This window comes from Ambystoma mexicanum, chromosome 1q (genome assembly GCF_040938575.1).
Source record: "Ambystoma mexicanum isolate Mex_15411 chromosome 1q, UKY_AmexF1_1, whole genome shotgun sequence".
Taxonomy (NCBI): Eukaryota; Metazoa; Chordata; class Amphibia; order Caudata; family Ambystomatidae; genus Ambystoma; species Ambystoma mexicanum.
The window spans coordinates 293,546,754-293,563,497 of NC_090922.1; the positions used below are offsets into that span (position 1 = coordinate 293,546,754).

Consider the following 16,744-nt stretch of genomic DNA (forward strand, 5'->3'; position numbering starts at 1 on the left):
ATTTTAAAAGTACTATGATAGTATTATGGATGTAGTTAGATACCAGTTGGCGTATTCTGTTTATTGTGCTACAGTTTCCTGAGTAAGTTTAGATTCAAGGAATATTGAGCAGCATTTGTTCGATTTGCTGGTAACCTATGTTTTGGAGTAAGGGAGGTGTCATCACATTCAAACCAACCACTTCTTTTTTTGACATATGCAGTATAGTGCCTTCAAGTGGTTGTGGCACCAGTGTGGTATATTATACCTACTATTTAAAGGTTTTCTTCCCAAGAGACACTTGGCTGTCTGTGAAGCCAGTGAGCTTAGTTATTTTGGGTACCTTCTGCTTTGCACCTTACAAGTATTAGTATGACATTTTGACTATGTGATTTGATTTGCATCTGGAACAATTGTCGGAATTGCAAAGATGGCATATTATGCCTTGATTTGCATTCTGCAGAAGCTGAGGAAATGGAATGGATTCACAATTTGGTATGGATACATATATAAATCTTTCATTAGGGATGTGCTCTTCTGTAACATGGTTGCATGTATGTTTCCACATGTATGAAATATGGAAGATTTCATTTATAGGGATGTTTTTTGCTTTCTAGTATGTGTAGTAAGTACACTAGGAATTCTTGTGGATCTTGCTGAGTGTTCATGGTAAAGGCCATGCAAGTGCCGCCGAGTTCACGGACACTGCAGTAGTCAGCATATGGCTCGTGCCACATCTGGGTCTTTTGAAGACGCCTGGCATGGAAAGGGGACTGCAGAGACTGGACAGTCGTCGATGTCCTCGGACACCGGGGGGGGGGGATCAGCCAGTCAGGTTTCCTGGGTGTGGTGTACAGAAAGAGACGGTCGTTTTGTGAAAGCACTGGAGATGGCTATGGCTCTGTCTTTGAGGGGGCAGAGTGTATGGAATTCGGGAGACTCTTGGAACCATTGAGTGAAGGTATACTCTGAGTACTGTGGATTGGCTGAAAATCTTGGATTCCGTGAATTTGAAGTGTCCTGGTATAGAGTGTGACAAAGGAAGTAGGCTCATTTACTCCTGCTTTGTAAGAATATTATTCAATTAAAACATACGGACATCATTGTTGTTCATTGTGGAGGGAATAGTTTGGGGTGCATTAGCGGAATTTCATTGCAGTTTGCAATTAAAGATACATCTGGAAAGTTGACGGAAATGTTTCCAAATTACAAAAAGAATTGTTTTCTCGATTACTCAGAGACCAATGTGGATGCATTCAATTTTTTTTGTCTGCAAATGGAAAAAGCAAAGCGCAATGATAATACAGATGTGTGTGGTCTTTTGCAAGATTTTGGCTCGACAGTTTTTCAAAATGAAAACATTAAATTTAATATTGTCAACTTTTTTTGAAGAGATGGATAGAAGTTGCATAAAATGAAAAATGGAAAAGAAAGGCCAACATTTTTGAATGAGAAAATAAAATAAATGATTTTCATTCCCCCACCCTACTTCTGGAATTTTCTAGATGTCGATGGACTACTGCGCTGTCTGTGGACTATGCCGGCTGAAAGGGGGGGGCTTTTGAGTTTTTTTCTCCAGTTTTATTTAACTGTAAAAGGTTGCTCCAAAAGGAAACTTTTTTTTTTGTTTTTGTCATTTTGTACTATTTTTTTGGCTTTTTAAAATTCCAGGAGAGGGAAGGAAGGTGGAGGACAGAAGGGACACCAACAACAGAGACGGACGGGTAGGTGGACAGAAGATGATGTTGGAAGGGCCTTAAACCTAAGGTGGGGCAGTGTTTCTCATGCTCCTTGACTGCAGCCTCAAAAGCATCACAAAATTGCTCTCCACTTCAGATTGGTGCTTCGCAGTACAAACCTAGAACTCTGACTCTCGAAAGGTAAGGGTCAACAGCATTCTGTTTGGCCTGTGAGGCGGCTCGTGGGATCCTCTGCCCCAAAGGAGTATCCTTTGTTGTGACAGGAGCGGTTGAGGAAGATGAAGCAGAGGCCAAAAGCCTGCTTCTCCCTGAAATAGGCTCTACATTTTTCAGACCACCAGAGTGTTTGGATCTGGTGTGACATGCATGGTGGTGATCCTGTAGGAGTGCAAAACCCCGGTTTTCCGTGAATCAGTATGATCCTGCACTGAGTGCATCGAACCTTGGCTGCCCGAGCCTTTGGGACATATCCAATGGTGGTGAAAAACCGCCACACCCAGGAACCAATACGGCGCTGGAGAGAGGCACTTCCTCTACCTCATCTTCATCTTCCTCATCTGTATCCTCGTGCCTGTACCTCTTTCCAGGCCCTCCAGATGGTAATGGTGGTGGTGTTGGGGTGGCTGGGGAAGAGGCATGGCCATGACAGATGCCATTGGATTGATTTAGATAGAATTTCCAAAGCAAGTGATTGAGAATGACTGAAAATAATGGGTGGGTTCCTTCAGAGGAACTGTGCCTGGATTGTGTGACTGTCTGCGGACAACAGTAAAAAATGGGCCTTGGAAAGTTGTACAAAGTTGCCAGATCGAGGAATGTCTCTAGGAGCTCTGGGAAGGGTACGTTTCGACTTGAAACACCCTAGATTGGCAGAAAATGCACTTTTAAACTGTTCACGGAGCGCAGACACTGTTCGCGGTCAGGCCATACACCGCAAGGATGTGGTCACATAACATCCGGGGACATCTATGACCATGCCGGCTGTGCGTGTGAGTGTCCGTAGAACCGGTGCGCTATCCGCAGACTAATTAAAAATGCATCCTGCTATAATTGACATGTCCGGGGTCACCTCCATTTTGAGTGCATACAATACAGTCAGTCTGTGGACTATTAATTAGGCTTTTAAAAAGAAATATCACACAGCAATATAAAAAACATTTATAGTATAACAAATACATTTATTTATGAAAGGGATGGGTATCAGAATGGGAAACGTTAATGGGAGGATTAGGAATTTCTGTACAATAATGATCAGGGGAAGGAAGGGAGCGAGGTTTCATCAAAGCATCTTTGATTTAATTTTTTCTGAATTCGATGGGGATGATTGCTTGTGGGCAAGGGGGACAGGTGCAAGAACAACAGTGATGGAGAACAATTTTAATGACATGATTTTTGACATATTGTGAAAGTTCCTTAAAATCATTACTTAGTTCATCCAATTTTACAGACAAGTTCACGATTTGATTATACACAGTTGGGGTTAGGGCTTCTCTTTGTCATTCTTGGTGTTGTGCATAATTAAATTAGCGTGTGGTTTCTTCATGAAAACTATGTACTGTAAGAAAAACAATTATTTCAGTGAGGTCTGTACAAATAAATTTAATGTGCAGATATATAACAGCTTTTAAATTTTGGAAATTCTCATCGTCAGTAAAAACAAATTAGCCTAATCATGTCAGTAAACAAGTGGCCCAGATATATGATGTCGTCAATTACATTTGTGGTATCATCTTTCATGTCCTGGGTGTTAGTCTTAGCAGTGCACGATGGTGGCGAGAGTTATGGTTGCTTAGCTTGCCATAACTGGCGATTTTCTCAGGTTTTTTGGTTTTATTTGTAACCATATTGTCCCTTTAGCAAAGTTTTTTCATTAAATTTCATAGGTTTTTATTAGTGCAACTTAATCATAACACAGAGAGAGACCGAGAGAAAAAATATACAGAAAATAATTGCAGATTCCATTAATCCACCCAGCCTGTGTGACTACTTTGACTCACTAAGGACCTCTTGTAGTCAATTTTAGCTTTGCATCTTCAAACTACATTGCCTGTATGTGCCGTGAGACAGTCCAAGTTGCATTCACATATACACCATTGGTCAACTTACAACTTTAATTTCTATATGAATGTTCAACTAATGTAACTATGGGTTCAACTATTAATGTAAAGGGACATTAATATTCATAACAAACATTTACAATGATCACACTGCAGATGCAAACCAATAATCGGAGGTGACTTCATTCAGTTCATTTCTGGATGTAATGAAGTGGGTTTATTTTTAAGTGTTTCACTTGGCATATAAATACATACTACAAATACGTTTCTTCCTGAAGATTCTTGTTTTTGGCTCTTTTTTTGGAACGCAATTTAAGTGAAAAGGAGGTAGAGACTGACGGCTGAGTTTGTATATGTTTCTGCAATGTGAGAACCTACATAAATGGCAGTTGTGATGGGCGAGACGTTAACACAATGGGAAGCAGATGCACAACTTGTATGACTCCAAGAGATGTTACTCTTTTAATGTGGTTGGAAAATAACTAAGTGAAACTTAAAACCAAGAAGATCAACACGTTATTAATATGTTAATGTTGCTAGGTGTAATCTCTTATAAGCATTACTTACCCTGTTTTTATTTCACAAAGGGAAACCAGGAGACTAAGAAAAAGAAAACAAAGGAGGAGCGAGAGTTAATTGCTGATATTAAAGCAAAAAAGAAAGAGGAGGAAGAGAAGCAACAGTGGAGATGGTGAGTTCAGTGTGAGATGCAGCATCCTGCTAGTTGCGGGACAATCCTCTATGGATTGGCATTAATTGACAGCATTCCTGGCTCCCACCTATCTTCCAAGGGATCAGGATGGGCCCTGGCCTGAAATGATACACGTGTGTCCTTTCAGGTATGAAAAGCTTTGCACTCCTTTTGGTATTTGTCATACTCTAGTCTTGCATCCACGCCGTGCTTCAGATTGTTTGAAAGGCAGCCTAGGGAGGTGTCTTTAAACGTATCTGGATTGCTTTCCTGTCAATTTCTAGACCTCAGGGATTTATTGCTTGAGTTAGTATTGATGGAAATAGTGTGAGCGTTAAAATCGAAAGGATGTAATGCCGTCATGTAGGTGTCCTTAAATGTGTGCTCACATTAATGTGGAGTCGAAATGGTGTGCACTTGCAGGTGGTGAAACATGATTCTGATGCCAAAAGCACATGAGGAACTTTTTGATTCTGCTAGAAAAGCCTGGACATTAAAAGAAGAAGCACTAGGCCAGTAGATGTGGAAGGACATTCTTTCTAGGGGAGGCATGCCCCGGTATGCTCACACCAGAAAAAATACAGCCCGCTAGCGAAAAAGGCCCAAGACACACTTGCAAGGATAACCAGTATTTATTTCTGCAAAAATAGGAATGCATTATGCAAAGAACTCTGCTACCATGGAAAGTTCTGAGGTCTGTTGCATGTACGATACATTATAAGCACAAACAGCGTCACTAGTGACGTCAACATATATAGTACAATTCCACAATATGGATTGGCAGAGGCCTTTAGATGTAGGGCCTTCTCCATATGCGATGCCAATGCCATTGGTTCATCTTCATCTGTCAATCTTTGTTCATGTTGATGCTGCTGGGCTCGTCATCCGCAGCGAGATGACCGAACAATCAAGTAGCTACTCAATCAAGTAGCTCGTCTGACACACAATGTTATTCTTCTGATTGGAACAGGGCGGCGTATCGTTTTAGCTTGTAGACCAAATATGTAGGCACGTTTCGAAGTTGAGAAATGAAATGTGATTTCAATATACAGAGTGACCCTGTTGGGATGGTTTCAGTAGTATGTAGACAGTCTTGCACTATCCAGTGTAGCGCTTTGAAGCAGCTTTTGAATGGAGCATAATATTCAGATGACTCCTAAAACATGCCATGCAAGTAATTAAAGAGCTTACGTACTACGATTCAGCAATTTGTAGAATTAGCAGTCCCCATTGATTTGGAACTGGGCCAAGAAAACATTTTGGGTGTTACCGCGAAAAGAGGATCAATTACAGGTTTTAAGTCCTTGTATGTGTGATGCATACTCCCTTAAGGCAGTGGTGGAGTGAATCTGGACCCATACTGGACCCATACTCCCTTAAGCACAAAGTGTTGAAGAAATTCATATCTAATGAACATTCCCTCATGAATATTTGACCAGCGTGGTATCCAAGAACAGAAACATGTTGGGATTCTAATGCCAAGACACTTTAGGAGTGCTGAAGTTTATAATATTTTCTTTTGTACTATGTAATTGTTGATACATTTTTATCTTGTATAAGTGTTATTGTATCGAGTGACGACTCGCTTTGTGACTTTATGGTTTTTAATGAATTGATTTGATATATGAATTAATACATTGAATTGTTATACAATCTATATGACTTTGTTATGATAACTAGGTCAATTATTTTGAGGACGATCTGTTTTGAGAGAGCTTATGCTTTTTCACCCCCTATGAGATAGTTAGTTTTGTAATTGGTGAGCTATCTCATTTTTTACATATATGTCGGTCTACCCCAGATAGGTTGACCCTGGTTAGGAGTCAATTTATGGGGAAACCATTCTACTTGTTTTAGTTACACATTCTTCTGATTGTACCATAGAGGGATGGGCTCGGGGGGGTCGGATGAGAACCGAGGTCACACTAACTCATACACACTTCATTCGCTCCCAGACACATCAGCCACCCCCAAGGTATTCCACATTTGTTTTAGGCTATAATTCTGATGCCAACCTGCACCTAGCTGCACAATTCACGTGACCCATTTCTGAAGGCGCGATAGCCTCACCTTTAGATCTTAGTTATCGATCGAGTGGTGTAAAGTTTTATGATTGGGAGGGCATTAGCCTTTGGAACTGTGGACTCGCCACCCCTGCCTGCTTTGTTGTATTGTTTTATTAACAAGTTAGAGGGGACGTAGCTAAGCAATTATGCTCAGAAATGTGCCCCTCCTATTACTTTATATTGCTTTGAATGGTTGCCAATGTAACTGTAGAATGGAAGGTGGCAATAGATGATCCAGTCTCCACCAGGGATATTCATGAATCATGAATTGCCTATATAATATCCCAGCATACTTGCTGGAATGAAGTGTAAAATAGCACAATTTAACAAATATGACTTGGGCTAACTGCACAAAACCCAGACTCGCTTCCAGTGGAAAAGGTTGCTTTTTTTGTTTGTGTGCTTTTCTTTTTATTGCAATTTTATTATGCAAATACAAAACAAGAGGCGAACCCTCTTCATGGGCACATTACAATAACCATCAACATTAAGTCTTACCCCATTGCCATGTGGATACACCCTGTTAGTCCTCTTCCCAGTGGGGTAGCGGGGGAATACTGTAAAGATTGACATAGAAGTCTGTTTTAAACGCTCTTAATGATCTCACAACCCAACTGGCCTGCCGCTTCCTTCAAAGGCAATATCGCCTATGCATCCACACCAAGAAAAGTCTTTTTTCAAGGCTGCATAGCTGCGGTCATCAAACAACACGGCCCAACTTTTCAAAGTATGCAAGTAACTGGCCAAACCTGCAGCAGCCTCCTCTTCTGCCACACCTACCCAGGACCTTTGCTTGCCCCTGGCTGCACACTTCACTGCAAAAAACCTAAGACATCCTTTTCTCTCTCACATCCACACCACATCAAACACCAGCACCTCTGGAGCCTCCCTTGGCCCCTCCACCACCTCTCTCACTCCCATCACAACTGATGAGGTTACCAGACATGTCCGGTCAATGAAGGCCTCATCCAAACAGGTGGACCCCCAACCCTTTTAAAACCATTAAGGACAATACTGACACTCTCGCTCCAGCGCTATCTGATCTCTGCAATCTCTCTTTTGCCACTGGAGTCTTTCCAACTTCTCTTAAGCACTCGCTTATGCACCCTCTGCTCAATAAACCCTCTGCCGACCCCTCCATTCCGGCAAACTGCTGCCCCATTTCCATCACCCCTTCCCTGGGTAAACTCCTGGAGAAACTGGTTATCTCTCAGCTCACCCTCCACACTGAATCTGCTGGCTCCCTCTGCAACCATCAGTCTGGTTTAAGAGCATCCAGAGGCCTGGGAACTGCTCTTCTGAACACCTGTGAAGACCTGCTCTCAAATCTTGACACTAACACTCTGTTTTCATTCTTCTTAACCTCTCCTCTGCCTTTGACACAGAAACCCACAACATCCTGATTGCACGTCTCCGTGATACCCTGGGAATCACAGGTCAGGCTGTGGCGTGGTTAACCTCCTTCCTCTCTGACCGCCCATCCCAGGAGGAACTTTGGCCCTTTCTCTCTCTCTTCACTCTTTCAACCTGCGGCGTTCCCCAGGGTTCTAACCTATCCCCCTGGTTCTTCAATGTCTACATGGCTGCCCTGGCACGTGTGATTGCCACTTTCATCACTAACTTCCAGTGCTATACGGATGACACGCAATTCTCCTTCTGGCTACCCTCAGCCACCTCCTCTACCTCACTTATATCTGACTGTCTGCAATTCAGTCATCGTGTGCTGCAAACAACCTCTGCCTCAACGCCAATTAGATGGAGATCGTTCGCATTGGGACTTCTGTTCCAGTTTTCCCACTCGCGGTCTGGCCGGTCTCCCTTGGCCCTGTGCCCGCACCCACCTGCGAGGCAAAAAACCTTGGGGTCATCTTTGACTCCACTCTCTCCTTCTACACTCACGTTTCAGACATCTCTTAAAAAGTCACACTACCAGCTGCACCTCCTCAGAGGTACTCTTCCTTTTCTCACCTTCCCCCAGCAGCTTACTGTCTGAAGAGCACTGGTTGTCTCTAGGCTGGAGTACTGCAACAGCCTCTTTCTCAACCTCCCTGCTTCTGCTTTGCGCCCTCTGCATCTCATCCAGAACAGAACCGCAATACTTATCCTTGGCCTCAAGCCCAGGGACCACATCTCTCTAACGCTGAAATCCCTCCACTGGCTCCCTGTGGCTGAAAGGATCAAGCTAAAGACCCTCTGCATTGTCTGCAAGGCTTTCTGGGGCCTGGTACCTACCAACAACAATGCCTACCTAAATACTGTCCCTCCTGAGCCCTCCGCTCATCTACCTCCAACAATCTGCGAGTGAGCCGGTTCTCCAAGCAGAGATTTGGAGGGAGATTTTTATCCTCAGCAGGGACCTCCCTCTGCAATAGCCTTCCTGCCGCCCTCCATCTTGAGCCTGATCGCCTCAAGTTCTGGAAACTCCTCAAGACACTCCTCTTCCTTCTCTCTCACTCTACCCTGCTAACCTCTCTCTCTGCTCTATCCCTCTCTCCCTGTTTCTCCACACAGCCTGATGACTGGCCGCCGGGGGTGCCTCAGAGTCCTACTGGCCCCTAGCACCCTCGCCAGTCCCCTCACACTTGGCTCTGGCCTGCACTTAATGCATTGCTACTGCACTTGGTCAATGACCCATGAGAATGGCATTCTCTCAGCACTTACCCAGTTTCTGACTAACTGGGCGCACTTGGATTCACCCCCACCCTTGCATTTGCCCCCCTCTCCTGAACCGTCTGCGAACTTGCACGATCTGAACATACCATGCCTTGAAGATCATATATCTATCTATCCCCTTCTTGTATGGTTGCGCTTCAATGCCCTTGGGAAAACTGCAGAATCGTTGTCAGATCTATTTGGGGTTATCTACACTGTTAATTGTCGTATATGGAATTACTCTGCCTGTGCAGACTTGTATCGTTCAGAAATTCAAGGGCTCTGAATGACTGTTGTTTTTCCCCCCTTGTTCTCGCCCTCCTTGAGCGCTTTGGAACACTTGCCTTGTGTATAGGCGCTTTACATTACCATACCGTACCCAGTGGGGGGGAATATTTTAAAGATTGACATAGAAATCTGTTTTAAACGCTCTTACTGATCGAACAGCCTTTCTGGCTGCCCTTTACCACATCAGGAGACCCTACCAGAGGTTGACCTTAACAGATAACAGCCCAGTAATACTGAAACATACAATTCCAAATATATTGAATATCAACAAGACATGTTGCCTATCATGCATCAGGTTGAAACACAGGGGTTTTAACGGCAGCACCCCCTAACATACAACAAATTAGAAAGACAGACCGACATGGATCGGGGACCTATCAGTGCTACAAGAAACCTCTGTAGGGCGAGGCCCAGGCACCAAGTCACTTCATCCCTTGTACTGACTAGTTGTTTTTTTTTAGTGGGGATGGTCGTCAGCAGCTTCTTGGTACTCAGTGTCCACGAAACCCTCAGTTTAGCAGGTCTAAGCAGTCCCGCTTTCATCCCTGGTGCTAAGAAGGATTTCTTTATGATGTTGAGCCTCTTCCTCCTCCTATCGGTCTCATTTGCCAAGTCAGGAAGATGAGGATCCTCTGTCTTGAAACTCCAAAGACTTTTTGGCTACTGCAGCCTTCAGAATCCTATCTCTATCACGAGTGTCGCTTAACTTGAAAATTGGGGTCAGACCTAACAATGTATTTGGCGATTTGTTAGAGGTGGCGGGACTTGATTCTATAGCACTTGTCCACATAGATAGGGTCCTCCTCCACCTCCAGGTCGAGCACTTCTGGGAGCTGTCTTGGAAACAAAACTAATAGAATCATGCCCTTCTGCACCAGTTGGGAGACCAATAATCTGCAGTTGTTGAGCCCCCACCACGTTCTCTAGGTAATCCAATCTAGACTCCATTGCCAGGATCACAATTATCTCTGCCACCACATCTCGTCTTGTTTGCTGCACCAAAGGTGACATTTGGGCGCGCTGTTGGTCCATTTCATTAGTTCTCTTTTCCAGAATGGCTGTCCTCGTTTCCAGCTGGTCTTTCTCGCTCAGTTTATCAAATTTGTTCTCCAATCATGATGTTGATTTCTCAATCCTTCCCAGCGCCGCAAACAGAGGGTCCTGTGTCGCCAGCTCCTCTTGACTGTGTTGTCTTCCTCGCGGTGAGAAAGTATGCCTGATTAGTTTTGGTTTTCTTATTGGACTTCCCCAAAGCTATTTTACCCTCCTGTATCCAATAACCTGTAGGCTGAGATGCAAGAAAAAGGGCGTACTACGGTAATCCTCCGGCAGACCACTGCTGCAAAGATTGAAAGTCCTCTGTGCCATGCACCTCCTAGCAGGCTGGTTGGGAAGTATTTATACAAAGAAATGGCCACCCCCTGCACAACTGTCCCACACTCACTTGGTCAACACCTCTTGTCAATACCAGAAACATCCACTGCCTCTCTGCCACACCAAGCACCACATCCAACCTTGGACAGGCCTCGGGAAGCACCCACCACCTGCAGGAGTACGCTGGCTAGCCACTGCCTCACATTCAGGTAAGCATTTTTCTTCGTCCATTCGCTGCCATCCAGCACCACCCTTGACTCCTTGCCACCTCTCACTGCAATCCGAATGATGACTCCTCTCTAAGAAGAAGAATCCACTCGCTAGCAGCCCGCTCGGCTCCCCAGTCGGTCCCCGATCCAATGCCCCAGTGTTCGTGGATCACAGCAGCCCAGTGTCAGCCAAAACACCGGCTATTTACTTCCCCGAAACTGCTGCACCTTCGTGGGTGTGCCCAGGCACCCGGGCATCACATCCATCCATACACAAGTCCCGGGTTGGACGACTCCTGTTCCCACCTCTGCTGGTTCCCACTCCTCTGGTGAGTTCAGGCACCTCCGGCACGCACAGACTGCACCCATGAGATGCTGTTGGCCTCCACCACCGGCCTGAGATCTTGGCTTCTACAGGCACGTTTGGATCCAGATTCGCTCCTCCACTGCCTGGGGATTTACAATAGCACCAGGCATGTCCTTCGATACACACAGGCGGCTGCATGGATCAGATTTCTTGCAAGGTGAGGAGCTGCACAGAAAGGCAGCCATCTTCATCGGGCTCTCGACCCCCCCACCCCTCCAAAAAAAAAGGTCACTTTAATGTGATCAGCCACAGCTTACAAATAAACGATAACCTTGTTCCTTTGATTTAAAGACTACAAATCAATTAACAATCACCAAAACAATTAAACAGTTAATCACTTCCTACCCCTTATTCCCTCCCCTTCAATACTGCTGTCTACCCCATCTTCTTCCCAAGGCCTCGCCTCTCCTTCAGTACCTCTTCCCCCTTTTTGTACCCTCCAGGCTAGCCTGTCCGTGCAACACTGCTACCCCCCTCTTTTAGCACGTTACATCTTTTTGCTTCCCCCGAACTATCCTGTAATGGACCTTGTCCCTGGATATCCCCTGCCCCTTATAGACATCCCCGATCATGCTCCCCTCAACACCAACATCATTCCATCCTACTCTTGGCCGCACAGCCTGGCTGACCTGCCACATCGGCAACAACATGAACCATTTTAATATCCAAGAAAAACCTCTTAATTGCCCCAGCCTGTCACACCAATGTCTACCATCCCCCAATGTACAAGACCTCCCTCGCAACCAGCAACCTCCTTCCCAAAAGGAAACAAAAACAATCTAACCACCCAAAAGAATCCTAGGTCCTCCTTCAGTGAAAAAAACAACCAGAAGGGCGGGAGGGAGCGGTACGCGGCAAAAGCCACCAACCGGTGCTTGCTCCTGAACCTTCCCTGCCCTTTTTATGCCCCTTAACAAAGGGCGCTCTGTCCCAGGCCCATTTGCTGGCCTGTGCAGTGCCCAAAATTACCCCAGGGGGGGACACACTGGCATACCCCTTCTGGTACCCCCTTTACTTCAATCTCACCTTGGTTGTGAAACGCGGTCAAATACTTAACATGAACATCATCACAAAAATAAGACAGTGATGGAGAATTTCACTGACTGAGGCAATCTCCAGAAATCTTTAGGCACAGTTGGAAAACCAGTTCCAACCAAATGTAACCAGCATTGGCAAAGCCAACAGTTTAAGCTTTTGCATAGGCACTGACAAAATGGCCATAAAATCGAAACAGGGGGAAAATAGAATGATTACCGAGACATATGACATCAGTATTTGGCAAATGCCTATATAATACTTCAAGCCACAGCTCTTGGCTTTGTGGTTGCTTGTTTTTAACAGACTCCAATGCATGGTAGAGATATAAATCAACTTTCTGAAGGCATGCATGGTTATGATATTTGCATTACTGCAGTAGTCCTTTGCAGATGTAATTACACCATTACCTCCCAGCATACCTCAGAGAAATAACCGTGAAAGGCTAAAGTTTGATGTTGTCTCTTGATAGAACGACCTCAAAGAGATCCCAGGAGGAAGCGCTTTGGGCAGGGGGTGGGAATGGCCATAGCCCCTCATTCCACGAGTCGGCCTTGCCTGGATATAGTCGGGTACCTGATTATCACAAATATAATTCTGGTTCCCTAATGCAATCAATCTACTTGTCTCTGCGTTTTACCTGTTTTTTGCTGTTTCGTACCTCCCGCCTTTCCTCTCCTGCACTTCCTTTTCCTCCCCCTCTCCGCCTTTTTCATGGTCAGCACTTGCACATTGCAAATCTTCTTACCACATAGAATGTTTTGTTTGGCTTCCTCCCTTATGTCCCTCATTCACCTGCACTAGTTTCCTTTTCTAGCAAGTTCCGAATGTTTCAAGACCTTTTAAGAACGTTTTGTTTTTATTTTGGACTTTGCTCCTCTTTCCTATCCCTCCCCTCCGTGTCTTGATGCGCCTCGAAACACAATTTTTGCTGTATAGCACGCATAACAAATGACGAATACATGAATAATTGAAATAGGGATTACCATTGCCAGGGGCAGCCAATGAGTGGGTAAATACCCACCCACAAGCAGTGTCCCTTCCTCTTATCTGTACTTCAATGTAATGGGTTATAGGTGGTGCTGACGCGCCACCTAAAAGAACAAACTAAAGTGACATCTTGCTTAGCTGCTGACAGGCAGAAAGGTACACAGCCCCTGCAGGGGAGCAGAGAAGGACAAGTGAGGGTGCCGAGGCAAATTACCTAACGTAGGGCAGAGGAAAGAGTACCAGCTTAAAGGCCCAAAAAGAAAAGTAATACAAGGCCAGACAAAGTACAGAACCACGAGAGTCAAAGAAATGAACAAGGGGAAACCACGATTGTAAAAAATAAAGGCACTCGAGAAGCCTTAAAGGCCCTTGAAACTATAAGAAATGGAAAAAGGATATGGGGGTGGGGGGTGGGGCAGGGGGGCTTGTGTGAGGGCGGAAAGTGTCTGTCTATGCATAGCTGTCAGAATTGCTTGTGCAAAGAGGATTTTCATTCCTGCTAGATACAGCTGAAAACCAACCTAGCTCCGCAACAGGACTGAAGGGAAAGGAAGTGTTTCTGAGAGCTTCATGGAAAGTGGTGGATTTGCACCCGGACAGAAATTGAAGCTTTCCCACTTGAACCACCAGGCCTCAGCCCGAGAGCCAACTTGTGCCATCTTTTGAACCTCAACAGTGGCTCATCGCACTTGGATGCACCAGACCAAGTGCCACACAAGCAGAATTCCATGGCACTCGACAGTTTTATGCTGTGAAATTAACATCAAATAACTTTTTTAAAATGTGTTTAAGCTCTGTCGACAGTGGACTGGAGCTGCAGGCTGAGCACCATAAGCAAGTCAGAATCGAGAAAAGAATCCCCATTTCAGGAAGAGCCCCAAGGTACTGATATAGCCTAGCAAACTGGAGAAAAGCACCCGAAGGCTGTCAAGCGTAGGATATGCATAGCACTATAGATGTGGAAGCTTAGTGCCGTTTAGCCTCCTCTCTAGCGTACCCTGTTTCACCATGTGTGCCCTGCCTGGCCTCCGTCATGTCTGCGTGTTCCATGAACAGAAACCTTTTGTACACAGCCTCCCTTAATGTTCATGGTCAGTTAGAATGAACAGAGCGGTAATGGCCCAAAATGTCGCCCTCAGAAATTCAGACCTTTTTTTTGTATCTCCACCCCTTACACCACATATATATGTGGCAGGTATGGGATATAAAAGTAGTATGCGTGGCTGCGGGGGCGGGGGTCTTTCCCTGCAAATGTATGGGGTGTAAAGTTTTTTTTTTTCTTTTTTTTTCCGGCCGTCTGAATTCACTGGTTCGTAGTGATCACCACCTCCTATGTGTCCGCTACAGTTAACCAATCTACACCGGCTCTCTTCAGTGCCACCACATGCCTTGTTCCTGCAGCTCAGTACCCACAGATGAGCCATCTTGCAGCATGCCTGGTCCCTTGGCACTTGTTCTGTCACAGTGCACTGTTTGCATCTGTTCTTTGACCATCCTCCGCTCTTTTGCCACATAGCTCGCCTTCAGCAGGCTCAGTGAGGCCTAGTGCATCTCATGCCTATGACCATGCCTGCCGCACAGCTCCTTCACAAGGCACTGCCACTGTCCTACTCCCATTCCACATGCTCGCTCTCCTAGTATTCAGTGTTACTCAAACAGTGGTCTCGCAAATGTTTCTCCAATGCACACCATCCCTGCAATACAATACAGTCACATGTGACACTATAGGACAGGTTTTGTAATTCCACCCTACACCAACAGAGTGCTGCATGAACGTTTTTTTTTCCCCCGCTTGACTGCCACCTTTCTTCAACCAAAACTGCTGTTCGCATGTTCAAATGTAGATCACAATGGCGGAAGGAACAGGAAGTGGTCCCAGTGGTCTCTATTATAAGTTGTGCCCCATGAAGCGAGAATGGTAATGTAACTGCATCTCGGAGTTGTTGCACAGACTCTCACTATGAGCCAAGAAGCAGTAGCCCTGACAACTAAAGTGATAGTTATTTGCCAATGCCTTCTCTAGTCACCTTGGGGACATCTCTGGATTCCAGTACCACATAGAAACTCAAACTGAAAGTAGCTTCCCTGAAGCATGCTGTATGCAGTGTGTACCTTGGACTTCACCATATACTCCAGCAAGTCCTTGAACAAAGGAAGGCTGACGTCATCAAATACGTTGAATCCTCACAGTGGCACACATTAGTCTTGCTCACAAAGCAGACAGCGGCCTTGTGTGTGAAGCTTCGATGCCTGAAGTGGAGCATCTTGGTGGACTCCCACCCTTTCCTGAACACAGAGAAATTATCAGACTGCTCTGCGGGTCAAAGGATGTTTCCAAGCTAGATCTTCGCTCTGCCTTTCATCAGAGCAAACCCATCCTGAACTCAAAAGCCCTGGCAGTTTCTCACTCTGTGGCGAGTTGAATTCACCAGCATGTTTTTTCGAGCTTCGGTGCATCAGTCTTTCAAAGCTCCATGGCCCATCTCTATTTATTTATTGTGCATTTGTAAGGCACATATACATAAAGTACATTCTTTCAAAACGCCTGATGGCTGAATGCCAAGTATTTCAGGATGACTTGTTCATCTTATCAAGTGATCTACTTTAACACCAGATAGCACTAGGATGAGTTCTCAGCTTCCTCCAAAACCGAGATATTGCCTTAAAGCAGGGTACATGCAAACGGTTCTGCAGTGAAGAAGAGTGCCTTGGCACACTATCAGGTGAAGGAGTGCTGCCCACTCATGAGGTTATCTAAACGATGTGTTGTGTGCCTGCTCCCACAAACTGATGACTTTCTGTCTTTTGTTTTATTCAAAGTCCATCAACACATTTGCATCTAAGATGGAACCCTTAAGAAGAGACCTGCAGAAGAGTGAGGATTGCTTGAATTTCAGAACATGATCATGGCTTTGACACTGACCAGTTATATCGGTCAAGTGACACAGCGAGTTGAGTGCTCGCTTTGACATCTGTGCAGAGCCTGCTAATGCAGGTTCTAATCCCAGCAGGGCCAAACTCGGCCTTTCATCCTTCCGAGGTCGATAAATGAGCACCACACACCGTGGGTAATAAAAAGCAGTGCTCAGATGCCTGAGGGTTCGTAGCGCTATATAAATGCGAAATTTTTATTATAATTGCCAACACACCACCTTTTAAGCCATTCGTCATTGACCAATAAAATAGTCTGTCTTTCTATAGCCACATCAAGGGACTTCAGGCTGATAAGTCCAGATGGCGAAAGGAACTGTGGCGAATCAACTTTCGGGGCACCAGTGGTCCAGGAATGAATATAGTTTTCTAAACCATCACCTCTAGTATACCAGAAGGGATCCG

General features: G+C 45.1%; 1 protein-coding gene across 1 annotated transcript in view; it reads left to right on the forward strand.

Annotated features, from left to right (window-relative positions):
• LOC138527482 (DNA topoisomerase I, mitochondrial-like) overlaps positions 1–16,744 on the forward strand; it is a 2,081,463-nt gene that overhangs the window by 668,144 nt on the left and 1,396,575 nt on the right. Inside the window, exon 17 of the mRNA XM_069638684.1 lies at positions 4,324–4,427. Coding sequence (XP_069494785.1) covers positions 4,324–4,427 — 104 coding nt within the window. The remainder of the gene's footprint in view (positions 1–4,323; positions 4,428–16,744) is intronic.